The sequence below is a fragment of the Chiloscyllium plagiosum genome, unplaced genomic scaffold (genome assembly GCF_037043375.1).
Source record: "Chiloscyllium plagiosum isolate Xiang-an unplaced genomic scaffold, Cpla_swu_hap1 HiC_scaffold_1, whole genome shotgun sequence".
Classification (NCBI taxonomy): domain Eukaryota; kingdom Metazoa; phylum Chordata; class Chondrichthyes; order Orectolobiformes; family Hemiscylliidae; genus Chiloscyllium; species Chiloscyllium plagiosum.
The window spans coordinates 71,798,353-71,819,278 of record NW_028270139.1 but is presented as its reverse complement, the minus strand read 5'-3'; the positions used below and the strand labels follow the sequence as shown (position 1 = coordinate 71,819,278).

The 20,926-nt window shown below is 40.5% G+C and overlaps 2 protein-coding genes across 7 annotated transcripts in view; one reads left to right on the top strand and one right to left on the bottom strand.

The window, feature by feature from the left end:
- Positions 1-8,931, bottom strand: part of LOC122550659 (gamma-aminobutyric acid receptor subunit beta-1) — a 306,039-nt gene extending 297,108 nt beyond the window's left edge. The window contains exons 1-3 of the mRNA XM_043691745.2: positions 8,795-8,931; positions 8,610-8,701; positions 8,317-8,384 (exon numbers count right to left, since the gene is read on the bottom strand). Coding sequence (XP_043547680.1) covers positions 8,317-8,384; positions 8,610-8,701; positions 8,795-8,874 — 240 coding nt within the window. The 5' untranslated portion in view covers positions 8,875-8,931. The remainder of the gene's footprint in view (positions 1-8,316; positions 8,385-8,609; positions 8,702-8,794) is intronic.
- The window catches only part of gabra4 (gamma-aminobutyric acid type A receptor subunit alpha4), a 66,337-nt gene continuing 53,579 nt past the window's right edge, over positions 8,169-20,926 (top strand). Inside the window, exons 1-8 of one of the 6 annotated variants that reach the window (XM_043691699.2) lie at positions 8,169-8,390; positions 10,636-10,773; positions 10,955-11,073; positions 11,802-11,869; positions 12,371-12,591; positions 12,709-12,791; positions 13,303-13,446; positions 13,641-13,793. In XM_043691699.2, coding sequence (XP_043547634.2) covers positions 10,691-10,773; positions 10,955-11,073; positions 11,802-11,869; positions 12,371-12,591; positions 12,709-12,791; positions 13,303-13,446; positions 13,641-13,793 — 871 coding nt within the window. In that variant the 5' untranslated portion in view covers positions 8,169-8,390; positions 10,636-10,690. The other 5 variants (XM_043691681.2, XM_043691716.2, XM_043691708.2 and 2 more) reach the window with 5 other exon arrangements.

Genomic DNA, 20,926 nt, shown 5'->3' with positions numbered 1-20,926 from the left:
TTATTTTAAACAAAAATCAATGGTTAATCAGCCTTAATAATGATCAATCAATTTTAACATCAAGTTCGCATTTGATCAAGTTTGGCACAAAGAATCTCTTGCAAAACTGGAATCAATGGGCATCAGGGAGCAAACTTTCTGCCACTTGGAGTCATACCTGATGCATAGAAACATGTTTGTGGTTGTTGCAGGTCAGTCATCTTAGCTCCAGGATATCTCTGCAGGAGTCCCTCACAGTAATGTCCAAGGCCTAACGACCTTTAGCTGCTTCATCAATGATCTTCCCTCCATCATAAGTTGAGAAGTGAGGATGTTCACCGATGATTGCACAATGTTCAGTACCATTTGTGACTCCTCAGTTACTGAAGCAGTCCGTGTTCAAATGCAACAAGATCTAGACAACATCCAGGCTTGCGCTGAAAAGTGGCAAGTAATATTCACAACACACAAATGGCAGGCAATGACCATCTCCAATAAGAGACAATCTAACAACCACTCCTTGACATTCAGTAGTGTTACCATTGCCAAATCCTCCACTATCAACATCGTGGAGGTAACCAGAAACTCAACAGGATTCGCAATGTAAATATAATGGCTACAAGAACAGGTCAGAGGTTAGGCATACTGCAGTGAGTAACCTTTCTCATGACTCCACAGAGCCAGTCTGACTTACAAGGTACAAGTCAGGAGTGTGATGGAATACTCCCCATTTACCTGGATGATTGCAGCTCCAACAACAGTCAAGAAGCTTGACACCATCCAGGACAAAGTAGTTTGCTTAACTGGCACTACATCCACAAACATACCCTCCCTCCACCACCAACATCTGATAGTGATACTGTAAATCATGAGGTATCTGGACTGAATAGATATAGAGAAATTTCCCATTCATAGAAGGATCAAGAACCAAAGGGTACTGATTTAAGGCAATTGGCAAAAAAAGCAATGGCAAAATACTAAAGAAATGCCATGCAGTGAGTGGTTTGCATCTGGAATTCACAGCCCATAATGTTGGAAACAATGTCAACTGGAACTTTTCAAGGGAAATTTGATCATCATGAGAAAAGGAACAATTTACAGGGCTACAGACAAAATGCAAGGGAATTACTCCTTCAGAGGGTCAGCACAGACAAGATGGGATGAATGACTCCCTTCTGTGCTTCGACTATTTTATGATTTAATGAAATATTTTATTCCATTTATCAACTTCTCGGCCAATTAAAACTGTATGAGTAACTTTTGAGCAAAAAGCCTCTGGACTTGCACATGAGAAAACAACAGTTTGTTAATTAAATGCACCACAAAATGAACAATTAAAAAAAATTATCCAAAGGGTATTGCTGCTTTATGTCCTTTACATAAATTCCACAACAGCAATCTATTTGGCCTTTCCTGAATTCAAGAGTGAAATTCAAAAACATTAGTTTTCGTTATGGTAATGTCAATACAATTGTTCTAATATTGTTATATTAGAATCTTTCTCTTCTTCAAATGTAAGACTAACATTATATTTTTATTGCTAGCTATGAAGACAGAATAAATGTTTATAGCTCTATTTCCATTATATATATATATATCAGCAGTACAACAAATGAATGTAATACAGTGCATGCCAATTCCCAACTCAATTCTCAATGTAATGAAAATGATTTTGATGGCCATTGGTTTGTGATATATTGTTTATACTTTGAAATATTTCTTGGTGAATTATATTACAAGTTCTATCTTATTTACAAAATGATTTGTCGATGTTAAAAGCCTTTTCATTAAGATGTTATAATTAATTGCTGTCTATTTACAAACATACACAGATTAGTATGGAGTACAAATGAAGATAAATGGATTGCTTCCTTTGTTTCATTACTTTTAAATAAACTGTACAAAATATGCACTTCCTTATCAGAACTAGATTTTTGAACAATTTCCATGGTTGATATATAAAAATGTAGACCTTATCAAAAGGAACCTTTGAAACACCGTGTGAATATTTTAAGTGATATTAGGCACATGACCACTGCGCAATTTGTTGCTGGGTAGGAGCTGAATAATTTTACTTGAATTCTGTGGAATATAATTTCAATACTCACTTTACAATTTCCAAATTTAATGTAGGTATTGGTACAGGCAAAATTGTTCAGCATTTTCAAGATGATTTGCAGTTTTAAGAGTTAATTTACTTATTGATCAAACTTTCTTGTGTTGTTACAAAATTTCAAACCTTCTTTGGTATGTTGCTCTTTTACTTTTTTTCCAAATGTACAATGTTCAGCACTTTTGATCTTTTAGACCGCAGCTAGAAACAATGTCACATATCAAAGGATTGGAAGATTTTAAACTTTAATAGGTTCTGGATAAATATGGTGCAGTACATTGGTAAGGTATAGAATTTGAAATTTGATAAATAAATTTTTTCTGGATTTTGTGCTGTAATAGCACCAAAAGCATATGAGACTTTAATCCCCCATTTCATGTTCGTTGTCAAATTTGCCGACAGTCCTGTGAGGAGATACTGAAATGGGGAAGCCAGGTCTGAGGAACTTTATCTGATCTTTTGGATTCAATTTGATTGTACTATTATGTTATTTCTTATTCCTTGAAACATTACATTTGTTTAAATATGTATTTATAGAAGTGGCTTTACTATGTTTTCTGCCCTCCTCTCTCATTATACCGGGGGTTGTCACAAGGTTGGTTGATGACATTTTGCATCTCCTCCTTCTTCCTGATAATTCCTTCTTCATCACTTGGCTCAACTTGTGTACTCTCTCTGCAACCGATGACTGTACTATTTCAATCTCTTCTTTGCTACATTTTCTGAAGGTTCTATAATTTTCATTGACTCTCTGATGTGCTAATTATTGATTTTGTTCTTTCTTCTTAATCCACACATGCATTTCAGCATCTACATCTCATTAATAGCCAGGCATTTTTTCTCTCTCTGCTTGATGCCACCCAAGTTTCCATTTCCATACTTCCATGTTCTGCCACCACTGACCGAAGTATTTGCAACTACTCACTTTCTCCAAGTCTCTTCATATAATCTCTTTACACCTTCACTCTTGTACTCTTTTTGAGGCTCAAGCTGATAGTATAAATTGGATTGGGTCTGGAACAAGAGGTCACAGTCTTAGGTAAATCATTTAGAAATGTAGAAATATAGAAAATAGTAGCTGGAGTAGGCTACCTTGTTCATTGAACCCACTTTGCCATTCAATATGATCATGGTTGATCCTCCATTTATTTCAGACTGAGAAGAGGTGAAATTTGTTTATTTAGAGAGTGGCAAATCTATGCAATTCTCTACCACATAGATGGTGAAGGCCAAGTCACTGTACATATTGAAGCAATAAATAGATAGATTTCTACATACTTAATGGATCAAGGGGTTTGGGAAGACTAGGAATTGCGATAGAGGCCAGTCATGATCATATTGAATGTGGAGCAGGCTCAATGGACTACTCCTGCGCCTACTTTCTACATTTTTACGGATTTTTTTCTACTGAACTTCAGCAATTTTCTCTAATGTCCTCGGTATCCATTCTTGAACCAATCACATAGCTCAATGCCATCTTTTAAATATTGATATCCATGATACTTCCTGTCTCATTTTTTCCAGGTAGAATATCTCTAGCAATCAGAATCCCCCATGCTGATCCTTGGGTGTATGTCATCTTTGGCTTTGAAACTTTCACTTGCCGGCCCCCAACATGCCTTATTTCTTACTTTTGTCTTGTGCTCTTTTAACTGATGAATGTATGAATTCAGGCATTGAAGAATATTTCTCATTGAGTAATTCTTTCTTAAATCTGCGCAGTCTTCAGGATTAATTTATCACTTGACATTTTTTCCAAAAATCTCTAAGTTTCAGCTTAATCTTAATGTAAATAAGATCCATGAAAAAAATGAACTTACAGCTGCTTATCACATTACCATAAATTGAATTGAAACTTTCTTTATGCTTATGTGCATTGTAATCATGATTATTGATTAGTATTGGACATAGTCATCCAGGTGAGAAATTTCAGAATAGTTACAAGTATTTTGATCTTGTTGACTGGTGGAGCAGGATTGAACAGCTATATGGTCTACCTTTATGTCTATTTACTCCATGGAACATTAGAGCATAGAACATAGAACATAGAAAAGTACAGCACAGAACAGGCCCTTTGGCCCACGGTGTTGTGCTGAGGTTTAATCCTAAAGTATAGTAACTTAACCTACGCACCCCTCAACTCACTGCTATCCATGTGCATGTCCAGCAGTCGCTTAAATGTTCCCAATGACTTCACTTCCACCACCATAGCTGGCAACACATCCCATGCATTCACAACTCTCTGCGTAAAGAACCTACCTCTGATGTCTCCTTTATATCTTCTCCCTAATATCTTCAAACTATGACTTCTCATACCAGTCAATCTGCCCTGGGGAAAAGTCTCTAGCTATTGACTCTATCTATTCCTGCCATTAATTTGTACACCTCAATCAGGTCTGCTCTCTTCCTCCTTCTCTCCAGAGAGAAAAGTGCAAGCTTATTCAACCTGTCTTCATAAGGCAAGTCCTCCAGTCCAGGCAGCATCCTGGTAAACCTTCTTTGCACCCTCTCCAAAGCATCTGTATCTTTCCTATAGTAGAGCGACCAGAACTGGACACAATATTCCAAGTGTGGTCTCACCAGGAACTTGTAGAGCTGCAGCAAAACCTCGCAGCTCTTAAATTCGATCCCCCTGTTAATGAAAGCCAAAATGCCATACGCTTTCTTAACAACCCTATCCACTTGGGTGGCAACTTTAAGGGATCTATGTACTTGCACACCCAGATTCCTCTGTTCCTCCACACTGCCAAGAATCCTGTCTTTAATCCTATATTCAGCATTCGGGTTCAACCTTCCAAAATTCATCACTTCGCATTTATCCAGGTTGAACTCTATCTGCCATTTCTCAGCCCAGCTCTGCATCTTGTTTATGTCGCGCTGCAGCCTGCAGTAAGCCTCTATACTATCAACGACACCTCCAACCTTTGTGTCATCTGCAAATTTACTAACCCACCCCTCAACCTCCTCATCCAAGTAATTTACAAAAACTACAAAGAGCAGAGGCCCAAGAACAGAGCCCTGCGGGTCCCCACTCAACACTGTTTTCCAGGCAGAATACTTTCCATCTACAACCACTCTCTGCCTTCTGTCAGCCAGCCATTTCTGAATCCAGATAGCCACATCTCCCTGTATCCCATACTTCCTGACTTTATGAATTAGCCTACCATGGGGAACCTTATCAAATGTCTTGCTGAAATCCATATATGCCACATCCACTGCTTGACCGTTGTCTTGACACCTCCTCAAAGAACTCAATAAGATTTGTGAGGCATGACCTGTCCCTTACAAAAACCATGCTGACTGCCTTTAATACTATCCCTCAGAATTCTTTCCACAACTTTGCTGACCACAGACGTGAGACTGACTGGTCTGTAATTGCCAGGGATTCCCCTATTACCGTTCTTGAAAAGTGGAACAACATTCGCCTCCTTCTAATCCTCCGGTCTGAATCCCGTGGAGAGTGAGGAGGCAAATATCCTCGCCGACAGCTTAGCAACTTCCTTTCTTGCTTCCCGGAGCAGCCTAGGATAAATTTGGTCCGGCCCTGGGGACTTATCAATCTTAATGTTTTCCAAATTGTCTTGCACATCATCTTCATCAATCTTGATCTGGTTAAGACCGTATCCCAGCTCCTCTAAGTTTTCATTTACAACAAGTTCCCTTTCCTTGGTGAAAATTGAAGCAAAAAACTCATTTAGGGCTTCCCCTATCTGCTCAGACTCCACGCACAAGTTCCCTCCGCCATCCCTGATCGGCCCTACCTTCTCCCTGATCATTCTCTTACATGGAACTATATTAACAAGAGGGCAAGAGAGATTTATAAATGATTGCACTAGGAGATGGAGTGAAATGTCTTGAATACTCATACCTTGATTATGAAGGTAGAACACTAATGTATTGAGCTTATGTTTTCAAAATCAGTAATACACTCTGTTATGAAAGCATAAGAACGTAAGAAATAAGAGCAGGAGCAGGCCATCTGGCCTGTTGAGCCTGCTCTGCCATTCATGTTCATGGACTCAGCTTCACTTACCTGCCCTCTCACCGTAACCCTCAATTCCTCGGATGCTGCCTGACCTCCTGTGCTTCTCCACCACCACACTTTTTGACACTGACCCATTAGCATCTTTCTCATAACTCTCAACTTCCCTACTGTTCAAAAATGTATCTTTGTCTTAAACACATTCAATGAGGCAGCCTTAACTACTTCACTGGGCAGAGAATTCGACAGATTCACAACCCTTTGGGTGAAAAGGTCCCTCGTCAACTCAATCCTAAATATCCCTCCCTAATTATTTTGAGGCTATGTCCCCTGGTTGTACTTTCACCTGCAAGTGGAAACAATGTCCCTGATTCTATGTTATCTATTCCCTTCATATTGTATATGTTTCTGTAAGATCCTCCTTCAGTCTTCTAAATTACAATGAATATTGTCCCAGTCTATTCAATCTGTCCTCATTAACCAACCCTCTGAACTCCGAAAACAACCTACAGAACCTCCTCTTCGACCCCTCCAGTGCCAATACATCTCCTTAAATAAGGAGACCATAGGGAGGCTTATGATCTACGGGACTTCATGTACAGTACAACAATTTAACGGTTAGTGCAGATGAAAAAGAAATGTATTGCAAGGTGCATGAAGGATATAAATATGTAGCTTAGAAACTGTTTCCATGAGTTCATAGACCCCAAAAGCAATTTATGTCTCCTCCATCACTTATTACAACCCATATAATTAAAATATGTCAGAAAATTAGTTGGTGAGTTATCATTTTCTTTTTACTCACACCTGACAAACAGTAAAACACTAGACTTGAGAAATATATTCATATGATCTTTTGAAACAGGCAAATTCACCAAATAAGGGATGAGTTATGGGTCCATTGCATCCCCAAAGTAAAACTGCCCTTTGTTAAGCTCATTCAAACAATGGAATTTATGCAGAATGATAACTATTTATCTGTAGTATAACTGACACTAATTACAGGTAGTGCTACTTTTTGAATTTGAATGGAACCTCTATTTTAAATATAATTCTATAAATTTAGTGGCAAAGGAAATTGAGAGTTTTTTTGTATTAATGCATTTGAAATATATACAACTGAAATGTGATTCATAATTATCCATAATAGATAATAATGACAAATGTGTAAATTGCAATAGACCCTCTGTTTTCTTCAATGCTTTCAAAATTTCTTAAATCTCCTTCATTTGTCTAAAATGTAATGCATCTTTGCATCTGGAAATGGCATTCCTCTACACTGTTGTCAAAAATCAAGTGATCTATCTGATAAAAGATTTTTTTCCTCTCTACTTAGCTCCAGTTCCTCTATTTCAGTTACAATCTTCCTTATTTTTAATCATAGATATGAAGATATGGTTACCTTATTTTATAATTTCCTCCATGATATGTTACATTGAAGATTCATGGTTCAAGTCTGCAACTTTTCAATTCATCCATATGACCTAATGTCCTTTCACTCCTCCAGTCTTTGTCTTTTCACTAAAACACTAGACATCATCCATCACTAGTTGGCAGTTTCTTTTCTTTACCCTTTCAATCATGTTGCTGGTCTTGCAGCACTGAATTTTGCCCTTCACCTTGACTTTTCAATTAACAGGGGTCATCCCTTGTTACAGGTGTGTACACTATTTTCTTGCTAATATATACTTTCATCTTGTAGTCTGGATTAGATCCACTGTGGAACTGGGATATAAGTCGCAGCTGTTGCTGGGGTTTGCAACTAGTGTTATCTGGAACATTACGTTATTGGCACGAGCAGGCTCTAGATAACTAGGATCAGGTGTATGATCTGTCCATGCCATTAAAGCCCCCCACCTGCATAACAATCGTGTTCTGGGTATGGTCTGTCATTGGCACTGAAACGTAGTGAATTATTATAATCACCAGATGGCGGTATTATACATTCTAGGAAGTTAAACGCCTTATTATAATACTACTCTGAGTAGATTTAAGCATCCATAGGTAAGGAAGCCACGTCTACACGGGAGTAGTATACAGCGACGTAGTAATTGTTTCAATTACCGAACAAATTCATGTAACTCCAGTAAATACAATATTCGGGAAACGGCTCTACACTCACCATCAGCATCGAGTCCTTGGGAACAATGGGGGATTACGCATTTCAAATAGATAAATATATTTAAAACAACACGCTTGTAGAGTTCATTTCCACAGACCGGTATTTAAAGAGTGCACTTACCATATTGACTTCAGAGACCATGTCTATGCTGGCAATGTCTATGTTCATACCAACGTCCACAGGGAGACCTTGAGGTAAACAATACATTATCTACTTGTGATATTGCAATCCACGTTTTTTTTAAAAAAAATATACATCGGTGCACATCACCGCGGGCAGCAGATGTTGCACTGCTGTAGTTATTCTTTATTATGTATATACAGTAAGTCATGTTTATTTGGTTAGTTACTGACTGCCGGAGAACAGGAACTATACACAGATACATGGGACTATACCGAGAGGAGCTGATTTACCTCCGAAATCTGGTCTTAATCGAATGTCATATCCTTTCAGCAAGTTATCCACGGTGTCTTTCACATATGACATGTTGTTGGACTCGTTAACTCTGAGGAGGGGAGAAATGTGGATTTTATTGGCACTAAATGTGAAAGCAGAGAAAACAAACAATGGCAAGGAACGGTTAGAGATCACATCTCACCTCTGGGCATAGCAAACCATGGCCACCATCACGGGGATCGACAAAATCCCGAAGCATCCTCTGTCCTGAACTCTCCACATTCCTAACTTTGATTATTGAAAGCTCTTTCAGCGAAGATTCAAGGAATGCAACTTAGTCCAAAGCAGTACAATAATTCCGAGGCGCTACGCATGCGCGCAGCTTCCACAACATCAAACACTGTTTGCTGTGGAAACAATTTCCCTTGCAAAATATTCAAACAATCAGACCCTTCAAGGTATTTTCTCTCTCTCTACTCTCTCTCTCTCAAATGATTACAGGGTTGTTATTATGCTAATTAAATCACAAGGTCTCAACTCGGTGTTAGCTGAATTACCTTCAACAGGAAAAACGGAGCGTGGCTCCAATTTGTATTAAGGTGGTGAGACTGCTTCAGGAAGGTGGAATGACATTGAAAACAGTGCCTTGGTACAGTGTAGGAAAGCTTTTTCCAAAGGTATACCGCAATGTTACCATTTCACTGAACAGTGGGTAAAGACCATCCGAAACACTGAGCAGTTGTTGGCAGCAAATGTTATTGTTTACTTACCCTGGAAAAAAAAGATACAAATTGCGAAATTGGGGCGTATTTCACTCTGACAGAGGAGCCACGCAATTCAATTCAAGCTTTTAAAATTGATAACGGTCAAAAGTGATGACGAGCCATCAAAAGACGCAGAGAGATCAGGAAACTCACTCTCTTTTTGATTTGTGACAATATTATTTTTAAACAGAATAGCATGGGACGCATTCTTTGAACCCTCTGTAGAAGAGGCAATGTTAAATACATGTTGCTTACTTTTTCCATAGCTGTGATTTTATTGTTTGACTTTGGAACATGCAACATTTAATCTCAATTGGCAAAGGCACGCTTGAAACCAATGCTAGCTAATATTCCAAATGATTTGTTGTGTACCACAGACTAACTCATAGCTGGGCAAGAGGTGAAATGTATGAGACAACGTGAGAGTGTTTTTATTTGGCGCTGTTTGTTTCCCAGCCGTTTCTCATGCGGACTACACGGTTATGAAACTCCAGAGAACCTGGTTGCTCGTTATGCAACGTCTTTGCGTGACTCGATTTAGTGCAAACATGGGGTTTAACCTGGTGCAGAACCGGTACACTGAGCCCCCGGTCATAGGAGCTGAGCAAGGACAGAGAACTCAGTTCCCTCATATCGTCAGATCAGCTCCAGCCAGCCCGAATGACAGAAACTGTGCACTCCCCTAGCCGGTAGTGAGGACAGCCGAGATAAGGGACACCAGGCAAAACCCTGAAAAAAAACAGCAGCTCAATACTAGCAGCAGAATCAGTCGTGGGCAGACCAGTGACAACAGATCCAATCCCAGGTTAGCTGCCTATCGATCTCTATCCATTCATTTGACCGCAAAACTATCGCAAGGCGCCTGTGCAAAAAAAAAAGTACAGGAACTGGTTCATCTCTACGTGTTCATCTCAAAGCAGAAATGTGTGTCTTATAATTGCCAGCAGCTCTAGTTGGCACCCCCTCCTTTTGCCCCCACCACTCCATGCAGCAGGTGATAGAGTGAGTTGCTGATCTCTCCGCGCTGATGTGAAGTTGCGGTTCAGTTCTGACCCTGTGCTACCAGCCCGGCGCCTGCCAAACGCTTTGGGGAAGTGGTCAGGCTGATGCGAGAGCCTTCGCCTCTTAGTGAAGGCTGCCAGGAGGAGGAGGAGGTGGAAGAGGGGAGGTGGGGTGGAGCGGGGAGGGAAGGGAAGGGAAGGAGAGGGAGGGAAGCATTCCATAAACCCCAGCGTGTGCATGGGGCTTGTGTTTTCTCACGGCTGTGGTCTCTCCTCAGGACAAGGCAATCGGCGGCGGGGAAAGGGAAGAGGCTTAAAGTATGGCATGCAAAGATGGTTCCTGCCAAGGAGTCTGTGATCAGGATGTCTTCCAGTTACATTTCCACTCTGCTTTACTTTATCTACGTGACAGCGTGGTAAGTAATGGAAGGACAGCGGCCCGGCCGCCCCTTCTCACAATTGTTTAGCCAGTGTCCCTGCTTTGTGCCTTAGGACGGCGTGGGGGGACTAAAAAAGATCGATCGGGAGTAGGTGGCCGGTCAGGAGCTGCCGCCTTGTCATTGTCTGGTCTCACCAGGTTCATGTCTTCACTTTCAGTATCGGTGAGAGCTCCCCAGAAACCAAGAAAGATGAGAAATTATATCCAGAGAATTTTACCCGTATACTGGACAGACTCCTGGACGGTTATGACAACCGATTGCGACCTGGATTCGGCGGTAAGGTTACACATTTATTTATTTCCGACCTTTATAGCTTGACTTCTCAGAGCATCTTGCCCGCTCTGGCATTTTGTGTTTTTTCTTTTAAACGATGGCTGTTTTGTAGCTTCATGTCTCAAGTATGATTATAAACAGGACAGTTAATCTACCCTGGGGCGGGGGAGAGAGGGGAGGGGGGGTTAGATGGATAAACACGTAGGCGCCATGAATAGGAAGCGGCGAGGGGGGGCTGCTGGGTGGGGAGGGGACTGGTTGGCAGAGAGTAGATAGCGATGATAAAGATACAAGCCCATGTCATTATCGCCGAGGAGGCCACCCGTCCGTTAACAGCTGATATGGAGATCAGTGCTGGAGAGAAGTGCATTCCGCTATCTTGTTGCTTCTCTGTTACTCCCTTCCGAAGAGCTTTGCTCGGGAGCGGGTTTATCCGAACACATCTCTATAGGTGTGCACGCACCCTTGCAAGAAAGGCACACTAGCAAAGTTGAATTCGTGCGCATTTGTGTTAAGGAAAGGAGCCCGAAGCGTGTAACTTGGTGATTACTGTCAATAAAACTTGGGAGAGAGTACACCAAATGTGTGGGAAACAGAGGGTGGTTGCAGACTGCTCCATACACCAGTATTTAGGAGTAACTGAAAATCCAAGTGTCCACTTGTTCTTGGCCACCTCTGTGGGACAGGTTGCTGTTGAGATGGTAAAACGGTTGCCATGTTATATTCCACAGGTACTGTGACTGAAGTGAAAACAGATATCTACGTAACGAGTTTTGGGCCAGTGTCTGACGTTGAGATGGTAGGATTTCACGTTTAAAACTTAAGTGTTTCAAGTGGACATTCCACCTTCAGACATTTTGCAAAATGCTATTTAATTGGCGTGTATTAACATATTAGTACTCAAACACGGAATCAACATATTCCAAATGTCCATAGATAAGTCAATACATACCATATTATAACATTTACCTCGAAAATAAATCACATACATGGAATAATGCTACACCATTCATTTTACTCGAAGAGAAAACGAAATAAAAAAGATAAATATGATTGCATGATGTAGCCCATGTAGATTCTAGCCCGGTGTCCTGTTGTGTAGTGCTTTGGAAGCGGCTGAACATTAAATAATACTTTACACAGGAACAGTGCACATTGTACAGTGACATAATGCCGCTCTGGCAAATAAAGTAAACGTTATAATACTAAATATTTATTTAAAGCAACTTCACACGTTAGACGACCGTGTTTTACTTCAGTCATCCAGTTTTTGCGCTTCTTGCCCTGTTTCCTTCCAAAGGAGTACACAATGGATGTGTTTTTCCGCCAAACCTGGGTGGACAAGAGACTGAAGTACGACGGCCCTATTGAAATTCTTCGTCTCAATAACATGATGGTCACTAAAGTCTGGACACCCGACACGTTCTTCAGGAACGGGAAAAAATCAATTTCCCATAACATGACCGCTCCAAATAAGCTATTCAGAATAATGCAGAATGGCACAATTCTGTACACCATGAGGTAGGATTTGCGCATTGTATAAAGTCAGGTGTGTTTAGTACTATTTCTAAAGTACTGAAAGAGGCTAATTCCAATTTTTAAAATAATCTAATGTGATTTTCATTTTTTAAATTTTAGACTTACCATTAGTGCAGAGTGTCCTATGAAACTGGTTGATTTCCCAATGGATGGCCATGCTTGTCCCCTTAAGTTTGGAAGCTGTGAGTTGACCCTGTTTTTGGCTTCACATGCAGAACTTCACTGGTACTATTCAATATTTTTAACCTTTGGAATCGTGCACATATTTTAATAAGAAATCAATTTTTCTTGTGACCTTTGGGGAAATATATTTGTGCTTGTTGTAGATAAAATTTCAAATATGTTCTAATTTCTTAAAATGGAAAAGGTTTAATATCTTATTTCCTTGCTTGGAACTGATTTGAAGAAATTAAACAAACAAAATGAGCAAGCAGTTGACTATACTGTAAACTGATGAAAAAAAAGGCAGAATAATTATTCCTGGATTTGGAATGATCATCATTTTCCTTTATTTAGATCACAGCATTAACACCAAAATAGATTTGCACACTACCATAAAATGTCTTGAATATTTAGGCAACTATGTAATAATTTTAAAATAAACTATGCTGAATAAGTCTTTTTACACATATTTATTTTGTTGTTCAAAAATTTATATAATATTGTGATAAGTTTAGTATTTTTATGTTTTAGATGCATATCCTAAAAGTGAAATAATATACACATGGACAAAAGGTCCTGAACGATCAGTGGAGGTGCCTAAAGAGTCTTCTAGCTTGGTGCAATATGATCTTGTTGGACAAACAGTTTCTAGTGGCACAGTTAAATCCATCACAGGTAAAGGCCTACCTTTATGGAATTCTTAAACAAGCATTACAATCTCTGAACAGCAGAGTACACTTTGAAGATTTATTTTTGTTATATAATACATAATTATTGCCAGATTGTTAATGTACTTCTATCCATATCAGTTAATCAAAGTTAAATCCAAATTAATGCTCATGGAATGGAGTTCTTTTTCATTTTTTTAGGAGAATATGTGGTGATGACAGTCTATTTTCACTTGAGAAGGAAAATGGGCTATTTTATGATTCAGACTTACATACCCTGTATTATGACGGTTATTCTCTCTCAAGTGTCATTTTGGATTAACAAGGAATCGGTTCCAGCTCGAACAGTTTTTGGTATGTACCTTTAACCTGTAAGATGTATGTTGGGTAATTTCATTTTAATTCTCTGTCTCTCCATCCCCAAAATTGAAGTGTTAATATTTTGTTGCTTGTCAGTGTGGTTTCTGTTTCCACATTTCTTAATTCACTCATGAGAATCCTTTTTACTATAGGATCAGAACACTTGCTCTCTAGGCCTCAGAAGTCTTCGGGAAGTTTGAGTTGATGAGAGTTCAGTCAAGAACTTAAGGTTCTTGCTAACCGGGACATATTTTTGGTTTAAGATTTCCTTGTGCAGGATTGTTTAGCAGACCTTAAATCTCTTACCTATGGCAAATTCTGTAATGGTTGGAGGGTACACAAAGACAGCAGGGAGAGTAGTGAGTGTGGATCCTGCTGCTTTTCACTTCCACTGTGATGAAATCTGTAATGGGAAGACCTTTGGATGATCTTTTCTGAATCCTTTATGTGGTAAATAGTGCTCGCTTTATTACCCTATCCATCACTGCTGATGTTAACGCTGTGATGGGCAGGAAGGTGCACAATACAAGGAATATGACAAAGAAAAAAATACATGTGGAGCTGTTTGAAGGCTCACAGGGATTGGGACTAATGGTGGTTCTCACTCATTCAAAAGTATTCAGTGTCAGAGTGAGGGAAGGGGATGGAGATCTGCTTTGAGTATCCCCTTGCTCTTGCAAGTGGACCCTCCCTGTTGAACATCCCCAATTTTAATCACTCCACCTGTGGCAGCCATGCCTTCTGTGGGAATGAGACAAATCTCTAATTTTTTTCTTAAACTACTTTGCCTTACATCCTCTTTTTTCTCTGACAATATACTTAAATTTTTCAGCTCAATTGTCCTAATATTCCCTTATGTGGCTTGGTATCAAACTTTGATAGCTAAAACTCTTGGGACATTTTAAACACTTTCTCTGAATACTAGTTGTTGTTGACCATGGGTAGAACACACCCTGGAATGCATCCAATACACACAAACATATTTCATTAGAATTCAGTCAGGAGAAAGGAAAGGAAACGTGGTTGTATTTTCTTGCATTAGCTAAAGGAACTCATGCCTATTTTAAGATACTACTAAAGACAACTTGCCCAACATGGAAACCCAAATTTAGTTGGTATCTCTTCATTTAAATGGTAATGCTATATATGCGCATGTGTCTATGTGTGTCCCACATGTCTATTTTGTTCCCATATCTCTTTTGTAAAGTTTTCTGACTACCCTGCCAAAAACCTTTGTCATTTTTAATCTATTCCAAAGCTGTCTCACCTTCTAAAGCTGTTTCTAGCTCTGACATGAGCTATTAGCAAAGAAACATGAGTTGTTTCTTTGCTAATAACATTGAGCATTGCGGAAGAATTGAAAGATAAATATTGACTTTTCTAGCACCCAAAGCTATTGGTTTGATTTTGACAGTAATTCTGATAAATATGGAAATGCCTGTTTCAAATAATCTTTGAAGAAACATAAGAGGAGTTTATTATGAGTTAATGAAACATTAGATCAATTTTTCTTTGAGATCTTGAACAAAATTCATCCAGTAAAAGATACCTTGCAACAAGCATTTTCTGGACCATCATCAGAAAAATCAGTAAACGGCAACGCAGTAAACAGAAGATGAAACTGGGGATAAATTTCTTTGTGGTTTGCTCATATTTAGGGGCAACGTTTGTCTTACACTCATTGACCTTGCAACTGGACACCTTGTGTGCACTGGATGTGCACACAAAACATGGTTGTCATCATCCTACTAGTTATTTTAAGCATCCCTAGCACCTCCTTGGAATCTTTACTATGTTCATATATGAATTAATATCTTGCTTGTGTGAAAACCCTTCCCTCTACCTTCTGCACAGAAAAACACAACACAAACACCTAAAACATCGATGGAGGCAATTAAGTCTCTACGTAGATTTCTGGCTATGGGTAATTCTTGAAGCATTTTATAAGTTCTCTGATGGGATGTGGGCATTGCTGGCGTTGTCAGCATTCCTTGTCCCCTTCATTGAGAAGATGGTAGTGAGCTACCTTCTTGAATTCCTTCATCCATTCAGTATAGGTATGACCACACTGCTCCTGGAAAAGTAGGCTTAGGAGTTTGACCCAGGGACACTAAAGGAATGGTGATAGTCTGAAGTGGAAATGCTCCTTATAATGTTTGCTGACCTCTGATTGGCCAACTGCTTCTGGGGGAAATGGGTGTTGGGAATTCATTTACCAAATTACCCATCAGATGACCATTTAAATACCTGATTGACTTTTAATTCCAGTTGGTTTTATCACTGTTAGAGATGAGGGTCATCTCAGTCATTAAAACAGCTACTTAGGGAAAATCCTGGGATTGGCTGCAAGTCAGGATGATATGTGCCCTTCACTAGATGGGGGAAGGTGACAGTCATCCCATGTGTCAGCTGCTCCTGTCTTTCGAGAAAGTTCACACTTTGAAGAAGCTATCATCACAGGGATCATTACAAGTAATGCATCACATTACTTCCACTGTGTACAAGCAGTGGAGGAAAAAAATGTTTCAGGCTATGGATAGGATATTGATTTAGAGAGTCACTTTGTTTTGTGTGGCATTAGGTTTCTTGAGTCCCATTAGAGCTCCACTAATCTAGGGAAGTCACAGTCCTAACTTGTTCCTGATAGATGTGAATAGGCTTTGGGGAGTCAGGAGGTGAGTTACTTGTTGCAGAACCTGCAGCTTCTCACTTGCTTGCATCGTCCACACTTTTTTTTGTGGCTGGTACAGTTCAAATTCTTATCAATGTTTATCCATAGGATGGTCATTCTGGGGGTATTGGGGAGGGGGTGTGAACGGGTGGATATGGGTGAATGAATGTGTGAAATTGATGGCAGTGTTGCTGAAAGTCAAAGGGAGATGGTTGGCTCTCCCCTTGTTGGAGATAGTCATTGCCTGGGGCATGTGTGGTATGAGTGTTACTTATGACTTATTAGACTTTTTTTTTGCTGCTTTAACTGAGTTCAGGTTATTTTTATTCACTCATAGGATGTGGGTAGGTCAGCTTTATTGCGCAACCCTAGAGAATCATAGAATCCCTACAGTGTGGAAACAGGCTCTTCAAGCTCACACCAACGCTCTGAAGAGTAACCCACCCAGACCCGTTCCTCTATCCTATTACTCTGTAGTTACCCCTGACTAATGCACCTAACTTACACATCCATGAACACTAAGGGCAATTTAGCATGGCTAATTCATCTACCCTGCGCATCTATGGCCTGTGGGAGGAAACCCTCGCAGACAAGGGGAGAATGTGCAAACTCCACACAGACAGTTGCCCAAGGCTCGAATTGAACCCCGATCCCTGGTGCTGTGAGGTGTCAGTGCTAACCACTGAGCCACCGAGCCACCCAAATTAAATTCACACAGCTTCAGTGAAACAGTTGATGGTGCCTTCTTTACCCTCAACAGTACAGAATATTCTTCATGAGACTTTTATAAGCACATATAAGACTTCTGTAAACAGTGGTATTCTGTCACTTCAATAGCTTCCGGAATACTGCTAAAGGGTGGAAAATGTAACAGAGAATGTATTGCAATGTTTTAGGATGATGTGCATGCGAATGTTGTGAGAAGTGGGTGTGAGGCTTGCTGCATTGCCAAGTGTGTGAGGGTGAGGTGGGGCATACAGTCAATGTGGATTGCTAGATTTGTTGATGAGTGAATGACGGAGCATGTACATTAATCAGTTGGTGAGATTGCCAGCCCAGTGGTAGGATATGACATGTGGAATATTAAATGTTTGAGCCTAACCACTATTTGAGATCACTGAGTATTTTCTGGCACGGTATTCAGGTCCTCATGACTAAATCATTGGCATTGACCCAGTTCTTCCAGTGTTTGCCTGGAAGACCGCCTGGACCCTTGTGGATAGATCAGCTCTCTCTTCCTTTCATCTTTCTGCATTAGTTCCTTTAGGAACCCTCTTCTGGTCTGCAATCCCTTTACTCAGAACTCTTCCTGTTCCTAAAATGGTTCCCAGCCAGTTGAATGAACTCTTGCATTCAACTTTCTCTTTAAGAAGCATGAATTAATTTTAATTGGTGTTAACTTTGTAGGAACTTGAGCCATTGTTGAAAGTGCAGCCACTCAGCAGCTCATTTAACACTGGGCTGCATGCCACAATTATGAAAGTGAGCTTAATGCACTGTATGTATTACTTTTGACAGATGTAGGTTAATGTTACCATTTGATATTGGAACTCCTGTCTTAGCTAAACTGTTGAGCTGCATATATCATAGGCTGATAGAGATCAACAGCACTTGTCTATGCTGGTCAAAAACAACCACTAACTATTCCAATCCCATTTTCCAGCACCTGGCCTACAGCCTTGACTGTCTTGACATGACAAGTGCACATCTAAATATTTCTTAAATGTTATGAGGGTTTCTGCCTTTACACCTTTACAGGCAGTGCGTTTCAACTTCTCACTACCCTCTGGTAAAAAGGTTTTTCCTCACATCTCCTCGAAACCTCCTGTCTCTTACCTTAAATCTTTCCCCTTGGCCATTGAGCCATCCATTAAGGGGAAATGTTTCTCCCTGTCTGCCCAACCTCTTCTCCTCATAATTTTATATATCTCAATCATGTTCCCTCTCAATCTCCTTTGCTATAAGGAAAACAAATTGAGTCCCTTCATAACTGAAACTCTCCAGAACCTCCTTGATCTTAAACTCAATACCTTGGCTGATAACAATATATAAGGCTAATAAAGGTATCCCATCTGCCTTCTTAACCACTTTATTCACCTGTTCAGATACCTTAAGGGACCAGTGAGCATGTACACCAAGGTCTCTCTAATCCTTGGTGTTTCCCAGGGTTCTATTTCCATCATGTGTGCACTTGCCTTATTTGTCCTGCCCAAGTGCATCACCTCACACTTATCCATATTGATCCATGGATCAGCCTATCTATGTCCTCTTATAATCTAACACTATCCTCTCCAGAATTTACCAAGCCAACAATTTTTATATCATCTGTGAACTTACTGACCAACTCTCCTACATTCAAGTCGAAATCATACATATAAACCATAAACAGCAAAGGCCCCAACACTGATCACAGTGGGACCCCTTTAGTACTCCGACTTCTAGTTGGAAAACACCCTTCAAACATCACCCTCTGCTTCCTGCCACTCAGCCAACTGTGGATCCATTTGCCAAACTTCTTTGAATCCTGTGGGCTTCACTATTAGTTTCCCATTTAGGGCAATATCAAATGCCTTGCTGAAATCCAAGTAGGCTACATCAAAAGCATTAGAGTCATAGAGATGTTCAGCATGGAAACAGACCCTTCGGTCCAACTTGTCCATGCCGACCAGATATCCCAACCCAATCTACCTTCCAGCACCTGGTCCATATCTCTCCAAACCTTTCCTATTCGTATACCCATCCAAATGCCTCTTAAATGTTGCAATTATACTAGCCTCCACCACGTCCTCTGGCAGCTCATTCCATACACGTACCACTCTCTTCGTGAAAAAGTTGCCCCTTAAATCCCTTTTCCATATTTCCCCTCTCACCCTAACCTAAACCTATGCCCTCTAATTCTGGACTCTCCCACCCAAGGGAAAAAAACTTTGTCTATTTCTCGTATCCATGCCCCTCATGATTTTTCTAACCTTTATAAGGTCACCCCTCAGCCTCCAACACTCAAGGGAAAACAGCCCCAGTCTGTTCAGCCTCTCCCTATAGCTCAAATCCTCCAACCCTGGCAACATCCTTGTAAATCTTTTCTGAACCCTTCCAAGTTTCAAAACATCTTTCCGATAGGAAGGAGACCAGAATTGAACGCAATATTCCAAAAGTGGCCTAACCAATGTCCTGTACAGCTGCAACATGACTACCCAACTCCTGTACTCTATACTCTGACCAATAAAGGAAAGCATACCAAACACTTTCTTCACTATCCTATCTACCTACGACTCCACTTTCAAGGAACTATGAACCTGCACTCCAAGGTCTCTTTGTTCAGCAACACTCCCTAGGACCTTACCATTAAGTGTATAAGTCCTGCTAAGATTTGCTTTCCCAAAATGCAGCACCTCTTTCCCCTCAATTGCACACCTGATCACCTCTTCGAAGAATACAGCAAGTTGGTCAGACATGACCTCTCCTTAACAAAACCATGCTCACTGTTGTTGATGCTTTGGTGACTTACATGATAGGACTCTCCATGGTCAAGACTATTTGAATTCTGAGTTGCTGTGGCAGTGATTGGGAAATTTGTTGGGGAGACAGAGATCAAGAGAGGAAGGAAAGCAACACTTAGGAAAGGGAGCTAATGTTGGGTTTTTGGTTTCTGTACAACTGATAGGAGCATACACCCCGAGCTCCATCTTCAGGTAAGTAGTTTCTGAAAACGTAGTTCTTGGTAGAGCTGGAAGATGTCCCCTAAGGATTGCACTTTGAATGTATAGAGACTTGCTTTTCCTCAACGTTGACTGAACCAGTCTTGTAAAGGGAGCCACAAAGCATCATTAGGCGTACACCAGAACTGCAAAAAGAAGAAGAGGAACACCTATACAAGGTATTCGCCAAAAACGGATACCCGCGCAACTTCATCAACAGATGTCTAAGAGAAAGACCACAGAACGAGGACAAACCACAACCAAAAGGACTAGCCACACTACCATATATCAGGAGCATCTCGGAACTGACAGCCAGACTACTGCGACCCCTAGGACTCACAACGGCACACAAACCAACAGCCACGCTCAGACAACAACTCACCAGAATGAAGGACCCGATACCCAACATGAGCAAAACTAATGTAGTGTACAAAATACCATGCAAGGACTGCACAAAACACTATATAGGACAAACAGGAAGACAGCTAACAATCCGCATACATGAACATCAACTAGCCATGAAACGACACGACCAGCTATCCTTAGTAGCCACACACGCAGACAACAAGCAACATGAATTCGACTGGGACAACACTACTATCATAGGGCAAGCCAGACAGAGAACAGCCAGGGAATTCCTAGAGGCATGGCACTCATCCACAAACTCCATCAACAAACACATCGACCTGGACCCAATATACCAACCACTACAGCGGACAGCTGAAACTGACAACCGGAAGCGGCAGGGACAGACCACT